At 39.5% G+C, this 22244-nt stretch overlaps 1 protein-coding gene across 8 annotated transcripts in view; it reads left to right on the forward strand.

Moving 5' to 3' along the window:
• The window catches only part of Akap13 (A-kinase anchoring protein 13), a 290953-nt gene that overhangs the window by 67280 nt on the left and 201429 nt on the right, over positions 1–22244 (forward strand). For all 8 annotated transcript variants that reach the window (XM_034496611.2, XM_034496621.2, XM_076935986.1 and 5 more), the window contains exon 2: positions 7715–7758. In XM_034496611.2, coding sequence (XP_034352502.1) covers positions 7726–7758 — 33 coding nt within the window. In that variant the 5' untranslated portion in view covers positions 7715–7725. The remainder of the gene's footprint in view (positions 1–7714; positions 7759–22244) is intronic.

Raw genomic sequence — 22244 nt, forward strand, 5'->3', positions numbered from 1 at the left:
GGCAAGTTGGTGGTGGTTCCTCCCGGGAAGGAGCTTGATGTGTTCTGTTGCTGAGACCCTTGAAGTTACAAAGGGTCTAGTGGGATCGGGCAAGGGATAGCAGTGAAGAGCACGGTGCTGGTGCAGAACAACCAGGATGCCAGACTATGCTGGCTCTGGGGAGGTCCTGGTAGGAATCTGCCCTGTCTCAGTGGTTGTGATCTACAGCAGCTTCTCTGCTTTGTCGGGGTGGGTTTGAGTTGGGGCCTTGTGACTACAACCAGCTTGCACTCTACTCTTATGAGTCTTTGGGTATCCGGTTGTGAATAACAAAAACGTGAGTCATGCTATAAAAATAAGAAACTTGATGTGGTCATGTTTGCATGGTTTCTTTAGTATGTAGCCACAACATAGGCTGTTCATGTGTTCTCTCCTCTTTCCTGTCCTTGCTTTCTAAGGCCAGGCAATTTGGGAGGCATTCAGATGTACTCGAGGTTTTCCTCCTGTCTCCTTCCCCATCACTGTCTGCTTGTACTTCATGTGTGCCTCGGCCAGCAGCCCACTATGCTCTGTAGCCACTGTTCTGTGCTCTGTGCTTCCTCCATGGCTGTGTACTGAGACTTGCCTCTTGATTGGCCTTCTTCAGTAATGGCTGCTTGGGATCCCCTTTCTAGAGAGTTCATTGCTCCATCCTGACCATTGTAACGTTGTTATTGTTCTCGTTGCACTGTAATTTAATTACTTGTTTGTGTATATATATATATTTCTTAATAAATTGGTAGGATGAGGCATAATTTATTTCTAGAGCTCAGTAACGAGGTTTGGTCATGAAATGCTGTAGGAGCTCAGAAAGTGAAAGGATTTTCTTTGCTCTTTTTATAACATTGAGGGAGGGTCTGATATGCTCTCATGAATTTTAAAATAATCTAAGATGAATGTAAAAAAAAAGTTGTGATTTTTTTTTTTCTCACAATACTGAAAATTGAACCCAAGGCCTCAGCATGCTAGGCAAGTACTCTATGACTGAGCTACATGTTCAGACCAAAGTTGCCATTCTTTAAAATGGTTTAGTTTCCTCATTTACAATTTTTATTTTTATTTATTTCTGAGGTAAAAAATGCTCATTATTACTTTGGTTTGTTCATTAGTATATTTGCCCTAAATTTGTGGTGATTCTGCCAGTTGGACAACCCAGCATTGACCAAAAATAAGTAGATAAGTGAATGTACTTGTGAGGTATTTGTGTCCTAACTTAGGTGGATTCATTTGTTTCTCTGTTGTGTATTAGTTTACTTTAGAGTCTTCATTGTTTTCGTATCCTTCCTACCTTCTGTGGCTTATGGATGATTCTTGCTCATTTAGTCGGTGCTGCCCCCCCCCCCCCCCCCCGATGAATAAATAAGTACTGTGTCATGTGGCAGTGCTAGTTGGACAGAGCAAGGCTAACTGCCAAGTTAGCAGAGATTCAGATCCATGCTGTGGAGTTTCATCATTTCCCAAAGTGTATGGGACCTGACTGTAGACCAGAGACAGTACCAGATGTGGGTCTTGATTTTGACTCTGGATAAAGTCAAAGACTCTTACTTAACAAAGCTTTGAACTGCTGCCCTTGAAATAAGGTTCAAGAGTCACTGGGTACAGCTGGCCACTCGGTAGTTAATAGAGTTGTAAACAGAAGCAAGCATACCATTCATGGGTCCTGGTATATAGCCCACACCAACGGGGGGGGGGGGGGAGGAGACAATCATTTACTTTTCTTAACAGGAAAACCCCATTGGTGCTACAAACTCTTTATCTTTTCCTTTTGATTTAGAACTCCATGTTCTAGCCTCCCCAACTTCCCAGTCAGTACACATTTATAGCAACCAGCCTGTGTTCCCAGGAATGTAAGAAAGATTCACTGGATTATGTTTTCTTTGAGCGAGAGCTGGACATTTTTTCTTTTACAGAATCCTGAGCATGTATGCATTGTCATTCCCATCTTACCACCATACATTTCTGTGGCTTCTAGCACTTGATGATAGCTTAGGGCTTAGTGGAGTCTTTGGCCAGGAGGATTTATCTGAAGCACATTCTGTAACATAGGCGCTCTGACAGTAGAAATCCTCTGTATACACTTGTATGAGTTCTTAATCACTCTCCTTCCCTGCTAGGATTTGGGGCAGATGTGCAGAATACTTTGTTTTTAAACCACTTTAATTGAAGCTACAGGTTTTGTTGGACCTAGACAGGTGGTCTCTTGTAAGTGAGCAGAGATCACCAAGTTTATAAGTGAAATTACCCAATAATCATGTCGGGCCTGTGAAAAGCCTATCCCAATTTCAGGAATGCTTTGTTATAGGCTTAGAGTAGTTTGTTTATGTTAATATATTTATAATTACACATTCTGTAGCGACTATTAGTAAAGATTTTAGTTGTTTGTTTTGTTTTTCTTTCAGTTTTGCACATTTAGCAAACTGTCTTTTACACATTTGCATTTCAGATGTGTTGAAAACCTACAAAATTAATATTCAGATTTTGTTTGAATAGTTAAAGGTAAGACAGCTTGGAAAGGAAAATTCCCTGTAATCCCCAAGGACACATACTCTTTCTACACTTTACTGTGATGTCTAATTTTCATGATCAACTTGAATAATCTGGGGCAACATGCCTCTGTGTGTGTCTTTGAGGAAATTTCCAGAGATGTTTAACGGAGGGAGGGAAAACTCATTATAAGTATGGGCAGTACATCTCCCAGGTTCAGGACCTTGTCTGACTTTAAAAAGGGGCACTGCTGAGAGCAGGAAGCCGCCTGAAAACAGCATCCATCTCACTTCTGCCTCCGGACTGCACATGCAATCTGACCAGCTATCTATCTGATGCAGCTTCTGCTATGCCATCCTGCCATGATAGACTGTACCCCACGAATTGACCCCAAATAGACCTTTCCTCCTTGCAGTTTCTTCTTGTCAGGTATTTGGTTACAGTGAGAAATATAACCAGTAAACTTACCAACTCTTAGCATTTGTTACCGATTTTTTTCGTATGGTTTCTGTATTATTTTAGAATTTAATTTACATACCAGTCCATTTTAAGATGTTGTCAGAAAGATATCTCTGGATACTTAAAAGTTTTCATTTAGTATTTCATGGTTTTCTGAGACCAAGAAACTACAAGAAGATGAAGCAATGGTTTTTGATCTATCTGGTAATGTCCCTTAGGTTCTGTATCTGGTGTCTGTATTTTAATTCTTCCACCAATCCTGTAGTACATGCAGTAATTATATGCCTTTTCTGTAATTAAAGAGACTGGGATTCAGATAAGCAGTTTGCTTTAGGAGGAGTAATCTGTTGAGGATTGGAGATTTTGTTGAGAATACTGTGTATCACCTTCCTTTGCCATTCCTATATTAGCACTTGTTTTTAGCTGATAGTATTTTAAGGCACATAAAACCTCAAGTGATACACACTGCTACTTTTGCTACAGGTGTCACACCGGCTTTTAACTAAATGTTGTTACCACTCTGGCTTGCTGAATGATTCTGCTGTTTCTTTCTTTAAAGTTTCCTTAAATGCAGATGTGTCTATTAATTTAACATATTGTATTAGAGACATGAACCATAAAACTTTTAAATATTTGCAACCTGGTCTTTAAACAGTGTTTGTGAACACTATAGTTATTTGTTTGTCATCTTCTTGTGGCCTTTAAGATTTCTCACTCATTTATGCAACCACATTGTTTCCTGTCCCCCCCTTTCCCTCAGGTCAGCCTTACAGCCATAAAATTTCATGCCTTAGTTTCTGTGATATCTTGTATAGTGATTAAATTTCTATACATCATCTTCGGCCATACCACCCTGAATATGCCCAGTCTCATCTGAATTTCTATAAACCCTTTATAGGCAATAGTTTTAAAAAATTCCAAAATGTTTATTATTGTTTATTTTTGTAAACATTGCACACCTAACTGCAGCAGTCTAATAATGGTGTCTGCGCTGTACCCTATGAAGAAGAGACTGGTAGTAGTTTACATTAAAGTACAGGAGAATGTTAATTTATATGATTGAGACAGTTGGATTAAAATTGGATGAGTCTTGTCTTAACATAAAGTGAATATGCCACTTTTATACAACAGTAAAATAGGAAATTTGTGTTCCCTCCACATTATAAAATAAAGTGGGAAGGACAGAAGCACCTGGTCACTGTCACTCACTTATTTCACACTCATTGGATTTAGGACTCATTTTAACTCAAGCTACTTTTATAGAGTTGTAGATTTGTGAACATACTTCATAACATCATATTGTTTAAGACTGAATTTTGGTATTTCTTTTTAGTTCAAATGTTAGACAGCTTTCCCTGTCTGTGCTTTTCTTTATTGTTGTTAGCTGAAGGCAACTCATTTGAATTTGTGATTTGCCTTAGGTTACTGTCTAAGGAAGACATTGTAAAACTTTCTTAAAAATTACTTGATGAGATTATTAGGTGTTATTAATAAAGCATTTCACTAATGTCCCTTTGCAGAGGGGTCTTAGAAGATCTTGTTGACAAAGACTCCTAGTTGGTGACATGGGAAGAAAAGTCTACATGCTGATATTGGACAGATTTTGGCTCTTTCCTCTTTTGTCCTTAGTGTTAAGTAATTATTCTTTGAATCAATGAAAGGGGAGAATAGTATGCTCTGTGGGAAGGAATAACACATATAAAGTGCTGTTAAAGTTCATGCTCTTCTTGTGTGTCAGCATTTAAGGAGCCTAAAAGTCATCCAGTTCCCCACCCATTCCTGGAGCCTTCTGGTCGTTGCTTTTATTCTTTTTGACAGATGGATTCTTTCTGGTGCCCTGTGTTGCCAATATAACAGTGGTCTGACTCTTTGAAAAGTGTAGGCTGGCAGACACTTTGTCATCCCTCTTTAATCCTTGTGTTGGAGCACTGTGTATGGGACTGGTTTTGTAGCATCTCTAGATGAGTTTATAATTCTGCACTATTCTGACAGCATCAACTGCCTTCCCTCATGCAATTGCTCTCATTCAGTATGGTGGCAGCCACTTAGAGAAGCCACTTGAAACCAGCATTTTATTTTTTTCTTAGCAAATCATGAACATTTTATAAGATGGCTAGTGAGTCAAACTGCTTTTCATCACAGATGCTGCTAGTCCTTTAGTCCTAATGGATTGCTGGAGTATTAATTTCTATGTCTGTGTAACTAATATTATTTCACTGTGTATAATGGCAGAACCATTTCATAAATTAGTCAAGGCACATTGACTCATAAACTTATATTTTCTTCCAATTCTGCATCCCAGGCAGGTCTGAATGGGATCTGAAAAACTGATTAAAAGGCTAGCAACTTAAAATTAAATGGATGTTTAATGCACTGAAAAACTGTTCAAGCTCATCAACATCTTTTTTTAAGATTACTTTTATTTATTTTTTTAACTTTGTGTGTACAGATTTATGTTCACTTGGGTGTACTTTCTCAAAGAAGCCACAAGAGGAGATTGAGTCCTCTGGAGCTGGAGTTACAGGCAGCTGCAGGAGATATGGGTGCTGAGAACTGAACTCTGGTCCTTTGAAAGAGCAACAAGTATTCTTAACTGCAGACCCACCTCTCCAGCCCCTAACCTTTCTTTTTAATCTGTGTTTCCTATTTGAGTATAGTGGCCTGAAGTATACTTAGCTTTTCTATTAAAAATATCTGATACATTTCTGATCTTGGTTTTCAGTGATTTTAGTACTTCTAAATTCAAAATCCTTAAATGAATACTGGCAAGGAGGAAGGAGCGCTGCAGGCCTGAGAGCAGTAACGTTGTGGGGGGTTGACTAGAGAATGAGCAAGGGAGACTGTAGAGGTGCCTTTTCAAACATGAGGAAACATGGGGGAGCTTGCCTATAGCATGGAACTGGTTGGAAATGATTTACTGCTAGCATAATGGAACACTCCCCTCCCCCCCCCCCCCCCGTGTATGTTAGTTGCTTTGGGGTGAGTATTGAAAATCTCTCTCTCTCTCTCTCTCTCTCTCTCTCTCTCTCTCTCTCTCTCTCTCTCTCTCTTTCTCCCTCCTTCCCTCCCTCCCTCCCTCCCTCCTTCCCTCCCTAGCATAATGGAATCCCCCCCCCCATGTATGTTAGTTGCTTTTAGGGGTGAGTATTGAAACTCAATCAATCTCTCTCTCTCTCTCTCTCTCTCTCTCTCTCTCTCTCTCTCACACACACACACACACACACACACACACACACACACATACACGTCTTGATCTGTGGAAGTTCTACAAGAATGCTTATTTTCAAAAGTGTGTTTAGATTATTTATGATGATGAAAACTTGACTATTGAAAACCCCTAACTTTATGCTGTTTAGATTCCAGTTTTATTGTTGGGCTTTTGAAATCTGAGAATTCCTGGTGGCAGTTCACCTACTGTCTTTACTGAGTGATGTTTTTAGACTGCTGGGGCTGCTGGTTAGTATGTGCCTTCATTTATCTGTTATGAGTAAACTTCAAATGAAGTTTTAATCGAGTCTCTTTGGTCTCCTCTGACTTAGCTGAGGTCAGATCCGTTTATATTTAAGGGCGAAGGACCTGCTGTTCTGGTGTCCGAATAAAATTACCAAGCCGAACTTTTAAGAATATGCTATTTCTTTTTCTTTTTTCTCTTTTGGGGTGGTATCTTTTAAGATGTTTTAGTTTTTTGAGGTTATGTTACATCATTTCTTCCCTTCCCCTTTTCTTTTCCCAACACCTCCCGTGTACCCCTCTTGCTCTCTCTCAAATTCATGTCCTCTTTCTATTTAGTTATTGTTGTTATATGTGTGTATTCCTAAATATATAAATACAACTTGCTCAGTTCATATAATGTTAAGTGTATGAATGTGTTTTCAGGGCTGACCATTTGGTCTTGAACAATCACTTGGTGTGCCCTTCCCTGGGGAAGATGATTTCTCCTGCTCTCGGCATTGCTTAGGTGTTTACAGTTCTTTGTCTAGAGTTGAGGCCTTGTGAGCTTACCCCTTCTATCTCAGAGTGTCTGATCATTTTTGCTGTTGTTGTTGTTGTTTGTGGTGGTGGTGGTGGTGATTTTTTTTTGGTGAGAATTCAGTTACAGAAATTTGACCATTGCCGGGCAGTGGTGGCGCACGCCTGTAATCCCAGCACTTGGGAGGCAGAGGCAGGCGGATTTCTGAGTTCGAGGCCAGCCTGGTCTACAGAGTGAGTTCCAGGACAGCCAGGCCTACACAGAGAAACCAACCCTGTCTCGGAAAAAAAAAAAAAAAAAAAAAAAAGGAAATTTGATCGTTGATATTAGCTGTTAAAGGCTAACTATAGCCTTCATTTTCCAAGTAAAAGGCAGACATGGAGAGCACTTTAGTGGTCTTCTGTTACCTACTTTCAACACAAACTTCCTCGTGGGTTTTGGGCTCATGCCCTGGTAAGTAATAGTTGGTGAGCTTAGGGTTCATGTGAAAGCTCAACTGAGGATGTTTACTGGGAAGCTGTTGACCTTGATTTGTCAGTCTGAAAATTCATCCCCTTCCGAAAAGACTAGAACGGAAGTATTCCATAGCCTTTGGACTTCCGTCTTCTTAAGTCTCTAAGGAGAGATGAACGTACACCACTCCGACTCGGGGTTATATTCACAGAGCCACCGGTGGCATCTACAACTGTTAGCTGGCTGTTGTTGCTGTTGTTTTTTTAATGTTGGTTGACAAATTTTTGGTTTTATTCTCATCTATTTCTTCTTCTTTTTTGTTTGTTTCAGTGTCCTGGGTCATGAAACTTAGTCCACAACAAGCTCCACTATATGTAAGTAAATACTGTGGTTTATTTTGATTTTTATACTTAGCTGTGTTTGTTTACTTACTATAATTAACTTGAAATCTCATGTAGAAATTAGGAACATTTTTACATCTATACGCTTTAACTGATATAATAATACACTTATGAAATTAGCCTTGATTTAGTAAGTTCTAAATGACTAGTGTGTGCATGGAGCTGAACTGAAACAATAGTATTTTACTGTGTGAGGTCATCTAGTCAGTGTGGTAGGATACCCTGCAGGTGGTACTGAGGTGTCTTTTTTTCACTTGGAGAACATTTCTGTAAAAATAGCATGGAGATCTTCAACTGCCCTTTGAGGTACTCTGCCTGACAACTATGTGACACCATGGCATTGGCTAAAACACTACTTATCTCATGACTCTGGCTAAAACTGGCATATCATTTCCCTAAAACAAGGGCATTGTAAGGTGACATGGTTAAATGGACAAATCCAAGCTGAATGAGGTAAATTCTAGATAGCTTTTTCTTATGCCTGTAAAAATGAATTGATTCCATTGAAGTGGGGAAAGGTGTCTGGGGTTGAGGAGTCACCAGAATGGTGAGAAGCCCTTGTGCTGTGGTGGTTCAAGACTGGGAGAAGCTCCTCTGTAATGGGATTTGAGTCACCTGGAAAACAACGGTCGGTTAGTTGTTTCAAAAGCCTCCACAGGTTTTTTAGGACAAAGGACAGATGTTAGAACAGTGGGAGGCACTGAGCATATGTTGGCTGAGTGATTGCATACCTATGTGAAATATCTGTTCAGACCCTTTGCCATCTAAAAATTGGGTTATTCATGTCAGTGAGTTATAAACAGATTATATACTTTAGAAAAAAATTCCTTGTCAGGCTTGTGATATGCAAAAATTGCTGTTCTGTTCATTGCCATTTTGCTCTTTAAAAAGATTTTACTTTTGTGTGTATGAATGTTCGCTTACATGTATGTGTGTGTGCCACATGCGTGCCTCGAGTCTTTGGAGACTAGAAGAGGGTGTTGGGTTTGGATCCCCAGGAGCTGCAGTTAATGGTAGTTGTGAGTTGCCGTGTCAGTGCTGGGAATGGCAATCTCTGAGGTTAAGGCTACCTTGGTTTACATAGGGAGCTTTAGGCCAGCCAAGACTACATAGTGAGACTGTCTCCTGTGCCCCATTCATGTGTGTTTGTGCGTGTGTGTGTGTGTAAAGTTTAGTTTGTGGTTTTCTGACTGATAATTATAAAGGAGAAAGTAGTGGCAAAGAAAGGAGAAAGTAGTGGCAAGGAGATGAGGTAAAATTCCTTCTGATCATCTGATCTGTCATGGGCTGTACCAGATGCGAATATTTGTAGAGTAAATAATCACTTAGGAATGGTCTGCTTCACCCATTTTTATCTTAGACATAAGAAGATGAGGTCTGAACATGTGATAAAGTGGCAAGCTGTGATTGGAGGCTGTTTTCTGGATGAGTCAGAAAGTACTATAAACATGTTAAATTTTAAAAAGCTTCATGCTAGAAGTAGGAGAGATGGCTCAGTAGGTAAAGTATGGGGACCTGAGTTCAGATCTCCAGCACAGATTTAAAAAGCCAGATGTGGCTGGGAAGTGGAGAGAGGAAGACAGGAAGATCTTGGGAGCTTTTAGTGTGGCTGTTCTTACCAATTGGTGAACTCCAGCTGGGGTTAATGAGAGAAACTGCCTCAAAGGGGGAAAAGGTACATGTGGTGATAGGGAAGAGACCAGGCTTTGATTTCTGGCCTCATACATATGTTTATGTACACACACACACACACACACACACACACACACACAGAGAGAGAGAGAGAGAGAGAGAGAGAGAGAGAGAGAGAGAGAGAGAGAGAGAGAGAACAATAATAAGCAAAAAGCACAATTCTTTTAGAGAGGCAAGAATCATTTTTAAGGATTCTTATTAATAAAACAAGCACATTATATCTGACTAGATTTTAAAGGAATCGACAGGCTACAGAAGAAACCTTAAGCTTAGCTTACAATGTCTGTCAGCAGTCACAGTCACTGGCACAGTTTGCTTTGTCTTTTTGAAGAGAGTAACAGAATATTCCACTGTATATGCACTAAATTAAGAAAAGCAGATTCAGTATAACAGTGTGTTAGCCAGAGTCAGTTCTCTGCACCTAGAAAACGAAGTAGTGAGCAAAAGATCAAAGACTATGTTGAAGTTTTCTTTTAAATTACATATTTAAGGTCTCCTGGGGTGTTAGGAGCAGAGGAGAGAAACTGCTTCAAAAGAAGGAAAACAATCCTGAGACCTTTCATCTCTAAGTTAAGATAAGCACACCGGACTCTAAATAATTACTTTACTCAGTCATTGAGTAGAGTTTTACAAGAAATAATTTGCGGTAGTTAAAAACTTTGAGCCAGGCATAGTGGCACATACCTGTAATCCCAGCAATCATGGGGCTGAAAGCAGAAGAATCACTATGTGTGTGAGGTCAGCCTGTTTACAGAGTGAGACCCTGCCTCAAAATAAGAGTTATGCACTAGGCAGATGCTTGTATTGTGAAATGATTTAGGTGAGGCTGCATTAATGCATAATTATTTCCTAGAGGAAATGTTCTTGGTGGATGTAGAGTCACTGGGTTGTAACTTAGACCAGTTGTTCAGTATATGTTCTCTTCTCCTTACATGTTAGTTCTTGTGTGCCAACAGCCTTCATGTTAGGTACGTGAATTATATCAGCAGTGATGTACTCCTTGCACCTCCACAAAAGTATTGATGGTTGCTAGGATGAATTACAAGATATGTATAGGTTCTGTCTGGTGATTAAAATGGCGAAAGTTTGTAGGAATATCCTTCTCTGTGTGGTGCTCTTGATAGTGTAATAAGAGTAAAAATGGAAGACAGTGGTAAATGCAAACAGAGTTTTAAAAGAACAAGAGAACCAAATGCTTTATCTAAAATGACAAATGATTGATGGGACTGAGAATGAGTGTGACAGCTGAAGCCACTGTAAGTGATGGGGTGGGCAGAAGGAAATGCACTTGTTCTTCAGGTACATACGGCACATAGCTTTTCTATGAGTTGCTGAGCTTGGAACTCTAGGGTGAAAAACTTGGAGTGGAGATAATCTGTATCATTACTAAAATACTGGTACTTTTGACTGTGAGGATAGATGGGCTCTTTGATAAGATAAAGGAGTGGATGGTGTTAGAGTAGAGAGGACAGTCGAGGAAGAAGACAAAGTTGAATCAGGAGAAGAATTCCAGAAAGTTTTCAGGAATATTCAGCAAGAGATCCATGTGTCAAAGTTTGGGCATACCTACAAATTAATATTTGAGCTTTTAGCATTTTATTCCTGGAATAATTAATTTCAGTCACACATCAAGATTAGACAGGAAATTTAGGATGGAACTGGGGAAATTCATTCTTTAATTCAGGTGTCTTGTTTGACCCAGCACTTGTTCCTGATGCTGGAGAGTGAGCCATGAACCAAACAGAAGGCCTCTTGGCACTTGCATTACAGCAAGGAGAGGAAGACAACTGATGCAGAAGATACTTTAAAGAGGGAAAATGTTTTATGAGCTACATAAACGCAAAGGATATGATGGTGCCTGCCTAGGGCCTCTTTGGGATTGGTTGGCAGAGAAGGCTTCTGGCCTTGTCACTGAAACAGAGATCTAGGTGGCCTGGGAGAGTGCATATCTTCAGGGGACCAGTGCAGAAGCTCCCCATGAAACTGGTGTGGTGCCGTGGAGGAACAGCAGTGCTTGGGCATAGTGAGCGCACGTCTGGAAAGGGCTGGCCTCCTGTAGATGAGGTTAGAGACATAGGGAATAAGGAGAAGCTAGATCTTGTAGGCTATCAAAGGCCCTTAGGTAATCTCCTTAGACCTGCTGTCCCACACAGGGAAGTACAGTATTTGTTTCCACATGCTCTAAAAGCTAACCCTGCAACAGCTTGGAGTTTCTTTGGATGCTGAGATTTATCTTAATGAGCATGTGCTGGCCTTGGGAACCCTGGATTTTTAGGTAGTTTAAGCATATATATTTTGGACTATACATTTGAAAAAAAAGTAATTTATGTAGTCATTGATATCAGTGTTGTAGTTGTAAATAGATTCTTTTGAACTGAGGATATAGTTTAGCCAAGAAGCTAACTTAGAACAGTGCTGTCAAGATTCTGCTTTTGGAAAAGTTCTTTTATATCTGAATTACTTTGTGAGGGTATGATGGTAAATCTGTCTGTCTGTCTGTCTGCCTGCCTGCCTGCCTGCCTGCCTGCCTGCCTGCCTCTTTCCCTCCCTTCTTCCTTCTCTCCCTCCCTCCCTGCCTCCCTCCCCCTCCCTCTCTCAGGTTAATATAATTACATTTCTTCCTTGTTGTTTCTCTAAACCCTCCAATATACTCCTCCCTGCTCTCCCTGCATATACATTTCTAAATATAACCTTCTAAACCATATAATGGTACTTGTATGTGTGTTTTCAGGGTTGACCATTTGACACGGGGTTAAGCAGTTGGTGTGCTCTTCCCTGGACAGGGCCACTTCTCCCACTCCAGCTTCCTTCAGTTGCCTCGAATTTTTAAGGCACTTGATTGTTGATTTGACAGGATTTAGGAGACAAGCCTCTCTAGATGTGTCTGTTAGATGTTTAACTGAGGAGGAAGGGTCCACCATGAGTGTGGACGATATAATCTCTATGGGTTGGTCCTAGGCTCAATAAAAAGGAGAAAGCATGACCAACATTTATTTCTCTCTGCTTCCTTAATAGATGAAATTAGGCAGCTTCTACAGTGTTGCTACCATTATGGATTGTATTTCTTCTTAAACCATGAGCTGAAATAGACCTTTTAAGTTTCTTGAGTCATGTGTTTTTTATCAGAGCAACAGAAAAGTTATTAATAACTGAAACAAAAAGGAAAAACATTTTCAAAATTTGTTGTTAGTCCATTTGTAAATCTAAGTGGTGGTTGATACAACTTAGTGTAATCATTTCACTATCTTCTTTCTTTGAAGACCATTGGTAACACACACTCATTTGTGCCACTGGTACATTTTTAGATAACAATACCTTTTAAAAAAAAAAAAAAAAGCTTATTCAGGCAGTACCTAACAGTTAAAGGCACGGCATACCTATGTCATTTAGATCTCATACCACAGTTGTGAGACTGGAAAAACATAAGATGGTTCATTTAGTGAGTGGGCAGGATAGTGCACTTTCTTTGTTCTGTATACTAAGTAATTAGGAAGCCCCACAGCTCTTCCATTAATTGTAAAAAAATCTTACACCATTTGCATAAATGAAATTCTTTTGTCTTCTAACAAGGTTAAACTTTATTAACCTACTTCATTTTAACATTTTTAATTATTTCATTTGAAATAAGTTTAAGCTTACAAATAAGTGATATAACCTCTATTTGTCACTTTTAGTGTCATCTGCCTATCATTTACATTGTATTTGTATTTTGAGTCATTTGAAAAGTGAATTATCCCATTCTTCTTATATATTTCTGCATTTATTTTCTCATAACTAGGATATTCTCCTTCTTAACCTAGTATAGCAAACAAAAACGGAATTACATCAGTATAGTGATCTTAGATAATCTAAGTCTAGATCCATTTTTTTTTTTTTTTTGACTATCTCAAAATTTTTGTAGCCCTTTCCTCCTAGCTCAGGATTTGATATAGTATTAGAATGTGGTTATATCTCACTAGTCTCTTAATCAAGAAAAGGTTCTTTTTTCATACTGAGATTTATGAAAAACATAAGCCATTTATTTTTGTAGCAGTTTTGCTTTTTGTGACCTTTTCCTCTGGTTTTGTAGGATTACTAAGTAAACAGTGTCCTTCTTTTGGTAACTTTCTTTCTTTTGTTGTTATTGTCTTGAGGTAGAGTCTTACTGCGTAGCTGTGACTGGCCTGAACTTGTTATGTAGACCAGGGTGGCCTAAGACTCAGAGAAATGTGTTTGCCTTTGCCTCCCCTGTGCTTGAGATTAAAGTGTGTGCTACCACTTCCAGTTGGCATTATTCATTTGTTCATTTGTTCATTCATTCATTCATTCATTCATTCATTCCAAAGTATTGGAGAATTAACTTTGGTCTCTTGGTTAAGCTAGTGAATGAATCTTCTTAAGATGGTAGGATAAATTGCTCATTTTCTCTATCTAATGTTGTCTCTTGTTTGGAAGCACCTTTTGCATATTGGATTTTCCTGAAATGGGGCACCCTTATTCTCTATAAGGTATATCTCTAAATATGGCTTTTTCTGGTTTTGAATGGGAAATGTCTGCCAGGAGTTCATGTGTTTGAACATAAGATCCCAGGTGGTGGTATGCTTTGAGAAACTGTGGAATTTTATAGGGTGGAACGTAGCTGGAGGAAGCAGGTCATTGAAGTGCAGTCCTTAAGGATGATAGTCCAGCCTCTCTGAAGGCCCCAGTCTCCATGGCATAGCTGTTTAAACAAGGGCAAGCTTTCCCATATGCCCACTGCTGTGGAGTCATTGCTGTTCTCTCCCACTCACAATGGACTTTGTCTCCTTAAACTTAGAACAAGAGTGTAGCTGGAGGTATTTGAAAAGATGCGTCCAGGTGGCTCCTAGCACAGCCTCCAAGTTCCCGAACTAAGCTTAACACCAGCTGGCAGTCTCAGTGGCCCCCGGCCAGGGTCCCCAAGATGTTGACATAGCTGCTGTCTCAGCCTGCCACCACCCTCGGCCTCCATGACTCTTGGCCTGGCCCCTAGGCCAACCCACCACCTCCACAGTGCTAGGCTAGCCCCATGCAATAATCACCATCCTTGAGGTTAGATATCACAATACCCATTAACCCAGTAAATCAAAACTCTTAAACTTATTAACTAAACAGATTTATATATCAATAAAATCTCAAGGCACAAGATGCTCACACAATTTAGACAACTTATCCCAATTATCCTAACCTTTTAATATGCATAACTAACTGAGACTACTAAAGCCACGCAGTTTCACGTTTGCCCCCATGTTTGCCTTCCCTGCCACTCTTAGCTCTGCCTCCCTTTTCCCTGTCCAATCACAGGCCTCCCACAGAAAATAGATTGGACAGGGAAATTTCTGCCACACTGGAGTAGATTCTTGTGCCCTTAAGTTGCTTCTTTTGTTGTGTTTGGTCACAACAATAAGAAAGACAGCAGGGAGCTCATTATAAATGACACGTTACTTGAGATTTGAAAAGAACTTCATCTTTACCTTTATGGGCATACCAGATTCTTTTTTTCCTAATTTTTATGTATGTGAGTGTTTTGTCCATATGTATGGTTGTGAAGCATGATCATCTGGTCTCATAGAGGCCAAGAAGGTGTCAGATTTCCTTAAACTAGAGTCACAGATAGTTGTGAGTCACCACATGGGAACTAGGAACCAAACCCATCCTCTAGAAGAACAGCATGTGCTCTTAACTGCTGAGCTATCTCTCCAGCTTCTTGCATCTGGTTCTTAACAAATGTCCTTCCCAACTGAGTTGTAACAACCATACCTAATATGGATACAGTAGGTAGATAATATGGATGCAGTGGTCTTAGAACAAGTGAAGAAACAGATCAGATAAGATTATAAAAATTTGAGTTGTGTTCCTCTGTGTGTGTTTGTAGGCCCAGCTAGCCTTGAACTTAGAGATTCCCCTGACACTGGCTCCCAAGTGCTGGGATTATAGGTGTGCTGCCACCACACCCAGTGCTTGCCAATATTTTATGAGCACGTACATGTGCACTTTGGTCTTCTTGCTATGAAATAAAAAGTATGGCCTTCCCAAGGGCAAAGAGTGAGGGATGCTGTTACACAGTCAATGGAAAGCCAAGCACATAAAGGAAAGATTAGTGTTTATAAAACAGCTATGCCCTACTATCTGCTCTACCACTAAATACTACATGATATAACAAGTGGACACTAGTAACAGTAAATACACCCTCCTAGATGAACAGCTCAAAATGAAGCCAGCTTTTTAGATGTTAAGAGAAGGAAAGGGTCTTAGGCCTAAGGTACAATGAAACAGTAGGTATAGGAGGTCAAGACTTAGGAGACTTGAAATGAATTTCTTAGTTTATATTTGGGGTTGTGGTGGAGAATGAATATGAATATATCTTTAGTACTTTATACCAAGTAAATTCTTCATAGTTAACTCTGTATGTGGAATGGGCTTTGTGTGAAAGTCTAGGCCTGGGGAATAGTTTGGTCAGCCATGGGAATTACTGTATCTGTTGAGTCTTCTAGAAGAGGGAACAAACTGAGCGATAAAGAGACTGAAGAAATTGCTTGTAGTTTTACAGTGGCCAGATCTGATCAGATGGCAAAATTCTTAGATTACTAGCTTATTCATTGTGAGGGGGACAGGACTTGGGTTAATTTGATTTTAAGACAACATGCAAAGAGAAGTTGCAGGATAAGAATTAGAATAAACAGACTAAGAGAAATGTAGCGATTGGAAGACTGGAGGAAAAGGAAGTCTTTGAATAGAACATTGAATGTTCTTGGTGGGACAAACAGGTACTGGTTGGGCATCTTCATGAACTGTAGAAAGGTAGAATCGTTTGCCATCTTTATTTGAAATAGGTGGGAGAAATAGTCTGAATTGTATTTTGTAAATTTTGACAGTTGAGTAGCCATCTTAGGGAAGTAATTAGCCAGGTTCTTCATCATACTTAGAGCATCCTTAAAAGGGTGCTGAGGTTTTAGCCCTGAGCCACTGAGGCAAAGGCACTAGACCGTTAAGGTATTTCTCACAATGCAGCTTCTGCATTTCCAGGTGCTTTTTCTGTATTAGAACAATATTCTACTGGTTTCTGAAGTGTTCTAGTGGGCTTTGAGTCATCTGTGGTTAATGCTATTTTTAGCTGTAACTCTAGAAGAGACTGCTGTGCCAAACACTCTCCCAGATGGTTTATATTGGATGTTGGCAATTTGATAAAATGACCAGAAAAACACATTTAAGAAGGAGAAAGTAGGGCTGTATTTCTCATAGTTCTCTGTTGCAAATTGCCTTTTTTATGCCTCCAAGGCTGCCTGTTTACTTTTCAGCTGTGGGGCGGAGGAAGAATTTCTATCAAATGCATTTCTATCAAATACTCTTTGCGGACACAAGGCACCCCTTCGACAGAGTAAATGCCTGTAAAAGTACCAGTCACACATGAGAGAGAAATTCTTTCCAAGACAGGTTCCAAGGCAATACATGGCTTGATAATCATTATCTAACTCATGTTTGGGGTAAGACTCCTATTTATTAGGTTTTCAAGGAGAAGAGCCATTTCAGTTGCAAAACAGATTCCCAGAACGCCGACAAATAGGGTTCATTGTGTTACCCTCTCTCTCTTTTTCCCCTGGTACCAATATTTTTGTATGAATAGCTTTTTAGATGAGACAGAAAACATCCTGATAATTGACAAGTATTATATTTAAGTTGTGCAAAACAAAACTGGATCTAGTGATTTTAGCTATTTTTATTAGACTAATCCACAAGCTACTAGTGTCTGCTTTTAAAAAAAAAAGGAAAACTCTTTCAAATGACATTTTTAATTGGGGAAAGGTACTATGGCTTGCATATAGGATTTGGCTAATGTTTCCACTTTACATCCTGGCAAGTATGAGTTCCACAAACCACCTCAGTGGACTTGTATTCAGATTTTAAATAGGCTCAGAAGTCATGTGCAGACGGGAAATCAGAAGACCAGATCCATTTGATCTGTATCTGGGTGTTGAGATAGAATGACTGAGGGCTACTACACTGGATTTTTTCCCACTTTGGATTTGTGTTCAGCTTCCTAACAATGTGCACTTTGTGCATTGGATTGATGTACTTGTTTATGATAATTAGAACAGATTTCAGTCTAAATGCCATTAAAATCTTCATCTGGTAGTGCCTATGAAGGTACTATGTTCAGAGAGAGGAACCTGATTTCAAAAAAAAAAAAAAAAAAATGAGGAGCCACTTAAAAATATTCCTAAATGCAGTTTGCATAAGACAAAATTGGGGAAAGCCACAAAACTTAGGGTACCTGTACTTAAATGTTCTCAGTGACCTCAGTAGTAAAGAGGGCTAATTTTTTCCCACTTTTTTAAATTTTATTTTATATTTTATTTACATTTAAGATGCCATCCCCTTTCCACATTTCCCCTCCCTAGAACACCCCTGTCCCATGCCCCCCCCCTTTCCTTTTTGCTTTTTATACGATTTTTTTTTAAATGTTAATCAAAGGATTTATAAGTTTGGTAATGCTCAATCAGAAGCGTAACCCAATACCCAACCTAGATATAAAAACTATCTTTGACTGGTGGAGACATGTGAACATCTGCCTCCATGCCCCCTCTCTCTTTCTCTCTCATCACCTAGCTTCTCCTCTTCTTCATCTTCTCTCCTTGCTCCATCTCTTCCTCTCAGTACTCCTTCCCACTTAGCTCCTCCTACATATCACTCTTCCTGTTAAAGTAAAACTTTTCTCTCAAAATACAATTAGAGCATACTTATTCCTAATTGTACCAGTGAGGTACAAGATAGTCCTAATACCCAGTCCATCATTTTGTTGACTAACCAGAACCTCTGTCATCTCTTCTAACTAAAACACTTACTTTTGATCCTGGCTTTTTTGGCTTTAGATCTACTCAGATCTTTTCTCTCAAAGTAAATAGCCAGGATTGGCTATGAGACTATAGGTCTTCAACCCCATCAGAAATCCAGAATGACTGAGTTAACTGAAGTTATGGGAAGCACTAAACATAACTTCTAAAACTTAGCCAATTTATAGAGACCGCTGAACACCTGACAAGCCCCTATACTACCGAACGTTGGAGCATCAAATCTTCAGCCTTCTGGCCCAGAATCATCTGACAGATCTTAGTGATGCAGGATTATTAAGGGCTGATTACTCTGTCTAGGCAGATATAATCAGTCGACTATTCTGCATGTGTGTCCTTTTCTGGACAGTAATTTGTCTGTAGATGGAAAGAGGCAATTCTTGCCTAGTGGCTGTCACCACACAACTGGAGTAACTCCAAGGATGCTCAATTTCTTCTTAGAATCCACGACAGGAAGCTGTCAGGAGCAGACAGGTCTCTAATCAATATGAACATTAATATATAAATATTTGTAGCATCAGTTCTATGGACTTCTGATGTTTGAAAACCAACTATCCATATAAGGTAACCTGGACTGTTGTCTGTTCACTCCTCTCAGCTATTTCTAAATAAAATATGGAAAACACCCTAACAATAAACTCAAAAATATGAATTTGCTATAGTCCCTTAACTCATAGGTTAACCGTCCCAAATCAGTTAAAAAAGTTAAAGAAGGACTGGGTCTAAGCCTTGTATTCCTAAATGTGTTATACAGGCACAATGCCCATGAGAGTATCAATATTCATCTCACTTTTATATCAGTGAGAAGCTCATACCAATGAAAACCTTAAATTTGAAATCAAAGTAAATTTTGTACCATTTAAGAAATTATAACTTCATCTTGATAATAATTATACAGATTTCTACCAATAGGTTATGGCTATGCAATAAGTCCTAGCTAATCCCCCCTGTTCCAACAAAACCACTACTTGTCCTAGAAAGACAGACCATTATTAACCACATTAGTCCCCAAGCTCAGGGAATAGGGGCGCTGACTCTTTAACTTCTTCAAGCTGATTAAGGGCATTGAGATTTTAGAAGAGGGGTGGGGGGAAGAGTAAGTTAATAAGCCTCTGATGCTGTGTCTTCACTGAATCCAGATGGAATTCCAGGACATCGGAGGTTTGGGCAGGTCTGCTCAGTATGCTTGATGAGTAGATACACCAAGGCTGTGTATTCTGCAATATACAATTCTCAGAACAAGTTTTAGTATCAAGAAAAAAAAATTCCACCCCCCCCCAAGGGGGCTGACATTTTTTTAAAAAGATTTTGGTTCTGACAACTTTTTTTTTTTCCGCTTGTTAAAATTGGTTGTAGTATTTACATTTCAGATTTTATCCCCTTACCCTACTTCCTCCCACCACCCAGGAACCTCCTATCCCATCCACCTCCTCATGCTTTTATGAGGCAGTGACCGCACCTACCCCCCTCACTATCTCCTCCCCGCCCTCACATCCCCCCCCACTCTGTGTTCATTTTTTTTTTTTAAATGGGACCAAGAAACTCCTCTCCCATCTATGTCCGACAAGGCCTTCCTCCCCTACATATACCTCTGGAGTCTTGAGTCCCTCCCTATGTGTTCCTAGGCTGGTGGTTTAGACCCTGGGGGGGTGGGCTCTGGTTGTTTGGTATTGTTGCTTTCCACCTGGGGTCACTAACCCTTTCTGCTCCTTCAGTAAGAGGGCTAATTTGTTAGTGATTCCCCTCCTACTCCTGTTCCTGTTCATGTTTCCACATAGGAACTGAAATAATCTGTGACTCACTTTACTGTTAGGTTATATTTTGTTCTTACCCTGAGCCTTATTAGCTAGCATTCTGACCTCTTAAGTGGTATATTTCTGATAGGCCTTGCTTCAGTATTTCCCTGACTGGTGCACTATCCAACTAGATCTGATAATTTAAATAACAGTACTTTGTGAGTAGTTTCAGAAGATCTAAGGAAATTAACTGTTGTCAATGGTATGGTTTTATAAAGGCAACTATTGTTTGCATTCCATCTGTTGGACTTTCTAATCAGTTACCAGTGGTTTGATCTTTACATTTTATTTTCATGGCATTTTTAGAACTAGCAAAGGTGCTTTTTGGTGACTATTTAAAGGATGCATTTTATAATAGCTTTGTGTTTCCTAAGTTTTCAAATAACAATGAGGGGAGTTAAATTTTTCATTTAGCATTTGAAGAGGAGTCTTGCTGGGCACTGAAATGAAAATACAATGTTCTGTATGCTTAATTCACTTAAAATGGGTATTATGAAGTACTTGTTACATGAATGGGAGCTTTGGTCTTAGAAGACTGAATTCTTTGATTGGGAGACAGAGGCTCAAATACATGACTGGTAAAGTAGTACAAGCAGTAGCTTGTTCAAGAACCAGATTCATTGCATTCATAGTGAAGTTCAGACAGGGAGCAGGAGGAGATACTGCAGAACTGATGGGGACCCTCAGGAAGGATAGCTTCTAGAACATCCCATTTCAGACATGTAGAATGCTGGGCTTGGGGCCAGCAAACCAGAATCCTGTAATCCTACTAAAATCTAGTCATGAACCAACTGGACAAAAAGGTTAGTTTTAAAAGCCCTTGATGAATTAAATCAGACCAGTTTGTGTTGTGATGTCTTGCAACATGGCTGATAAAGCAACCCATCAAATATAAACAGAAAATGGTTATGTAGATTGTTATTTCAAAAGGACACGTGCCTAACTTCTCTTTAAGGCCAGCTTTCTGAGTAAATTGTTAATAGATTTTGAAGACACTGTTAAGGTGCATACTATTGAATATGGCATCCATTACATCACATCACTGGTAATGGTAACTTTCAGAGGGCTGCTTCGTTACTGGAGCTAGCAATTCACATTTTGTTTCGCAGGGTTTTTGGTTTTTTGTTTTGGTTTGGTTTTTTTTTTTTTTTTTAGTGTCATTTTGAATTTTTCATAGGTTCCTTGTGTGGATGTAGCTAACGAAAGCCACATATGCTTTGTAGTGGAAGCAGTATGGAAAGCATGATGCAAATAGACCTGATTCCCATAGGATTTTTTTTTTTTTTAAATTTGCCTGTAGACTGCCTATAGAAACTATGCAGCATAAATGCAAGCAGTATTTTGACATTCGCATTTGGGAGTTTAAGGATCTCTACTGTGAGTTGGTGGAATGCTAGGTAATAAAGCAGTTCCAAATACACGGTTTGTTGCTTGCTTTGAAACACCATCACCTCCTCCTGCCCCCAAACACACACACTCCCACCACCAAACCATTTAGCCTTCAGGATTAATTTCTTGCCATTTGTCTCTGGTGCTCTGTCTATGCGTCACCCTTTTGTGGAATCTGTCATGCCTCTCTTGTCTCGGGTATGCTGCAGAGAACACTGTAAGCACTTTGGATGCATTTTTGTGTATGTATTTTCCCCATTTACTCTGTTGGACACTTTTTAAGGATTGAGGGTAGCACTTAAAAAATTGTTTTTATTGCTTCCATTCTTATTTGTGCTTTATCTCAGCATCTTGCACAAAATAGGCACGGGAGTGTTAGTTAAATGTTCTCTAGTGGAATTCTGAGTTATCCTCAGAAAAGAGCTTTGCCCCACATGTGAATGGTTAAAAAGGTTTGATTATCCCAAGAAGACATTAAGATTTATGTCCTCGAAGGGAAGATCAGTTAGGAGATGAAACTACACAGGAGAACTTCGTGATCTGGAGCAAGTGACAGAGTGTTCCTTTGTTTTGACCCCTGGGGTGGGACCTTTAGCGAGAACTAAACAGCAAAACTGAGCATAAGTGTGAGTTTTAGCCAAGCTGCTGTCCTGTATCTGTTATTTACTTGGAACTGTGTGTGTGCTTTCTTAGTAATCTTGTTCTACTGCTCTGACAAAGCAGTGAATTAGGAAAT

Source organism: Arvicanthis niloticus, chromosome 1 (assembly GCF_011762505.2).
Source record: "Arvicanthis niloticus isolate mArvNil1 chromosome 1, mArvNil1.pat.X, whole genome shotgun sequence".
Taxonomy (NCBI): Eukaryota; Metazoa; Chordata; class Mammalia; order Rodentia; family Muridae; genus Arvicanthis; species Arvicanthis niloticus.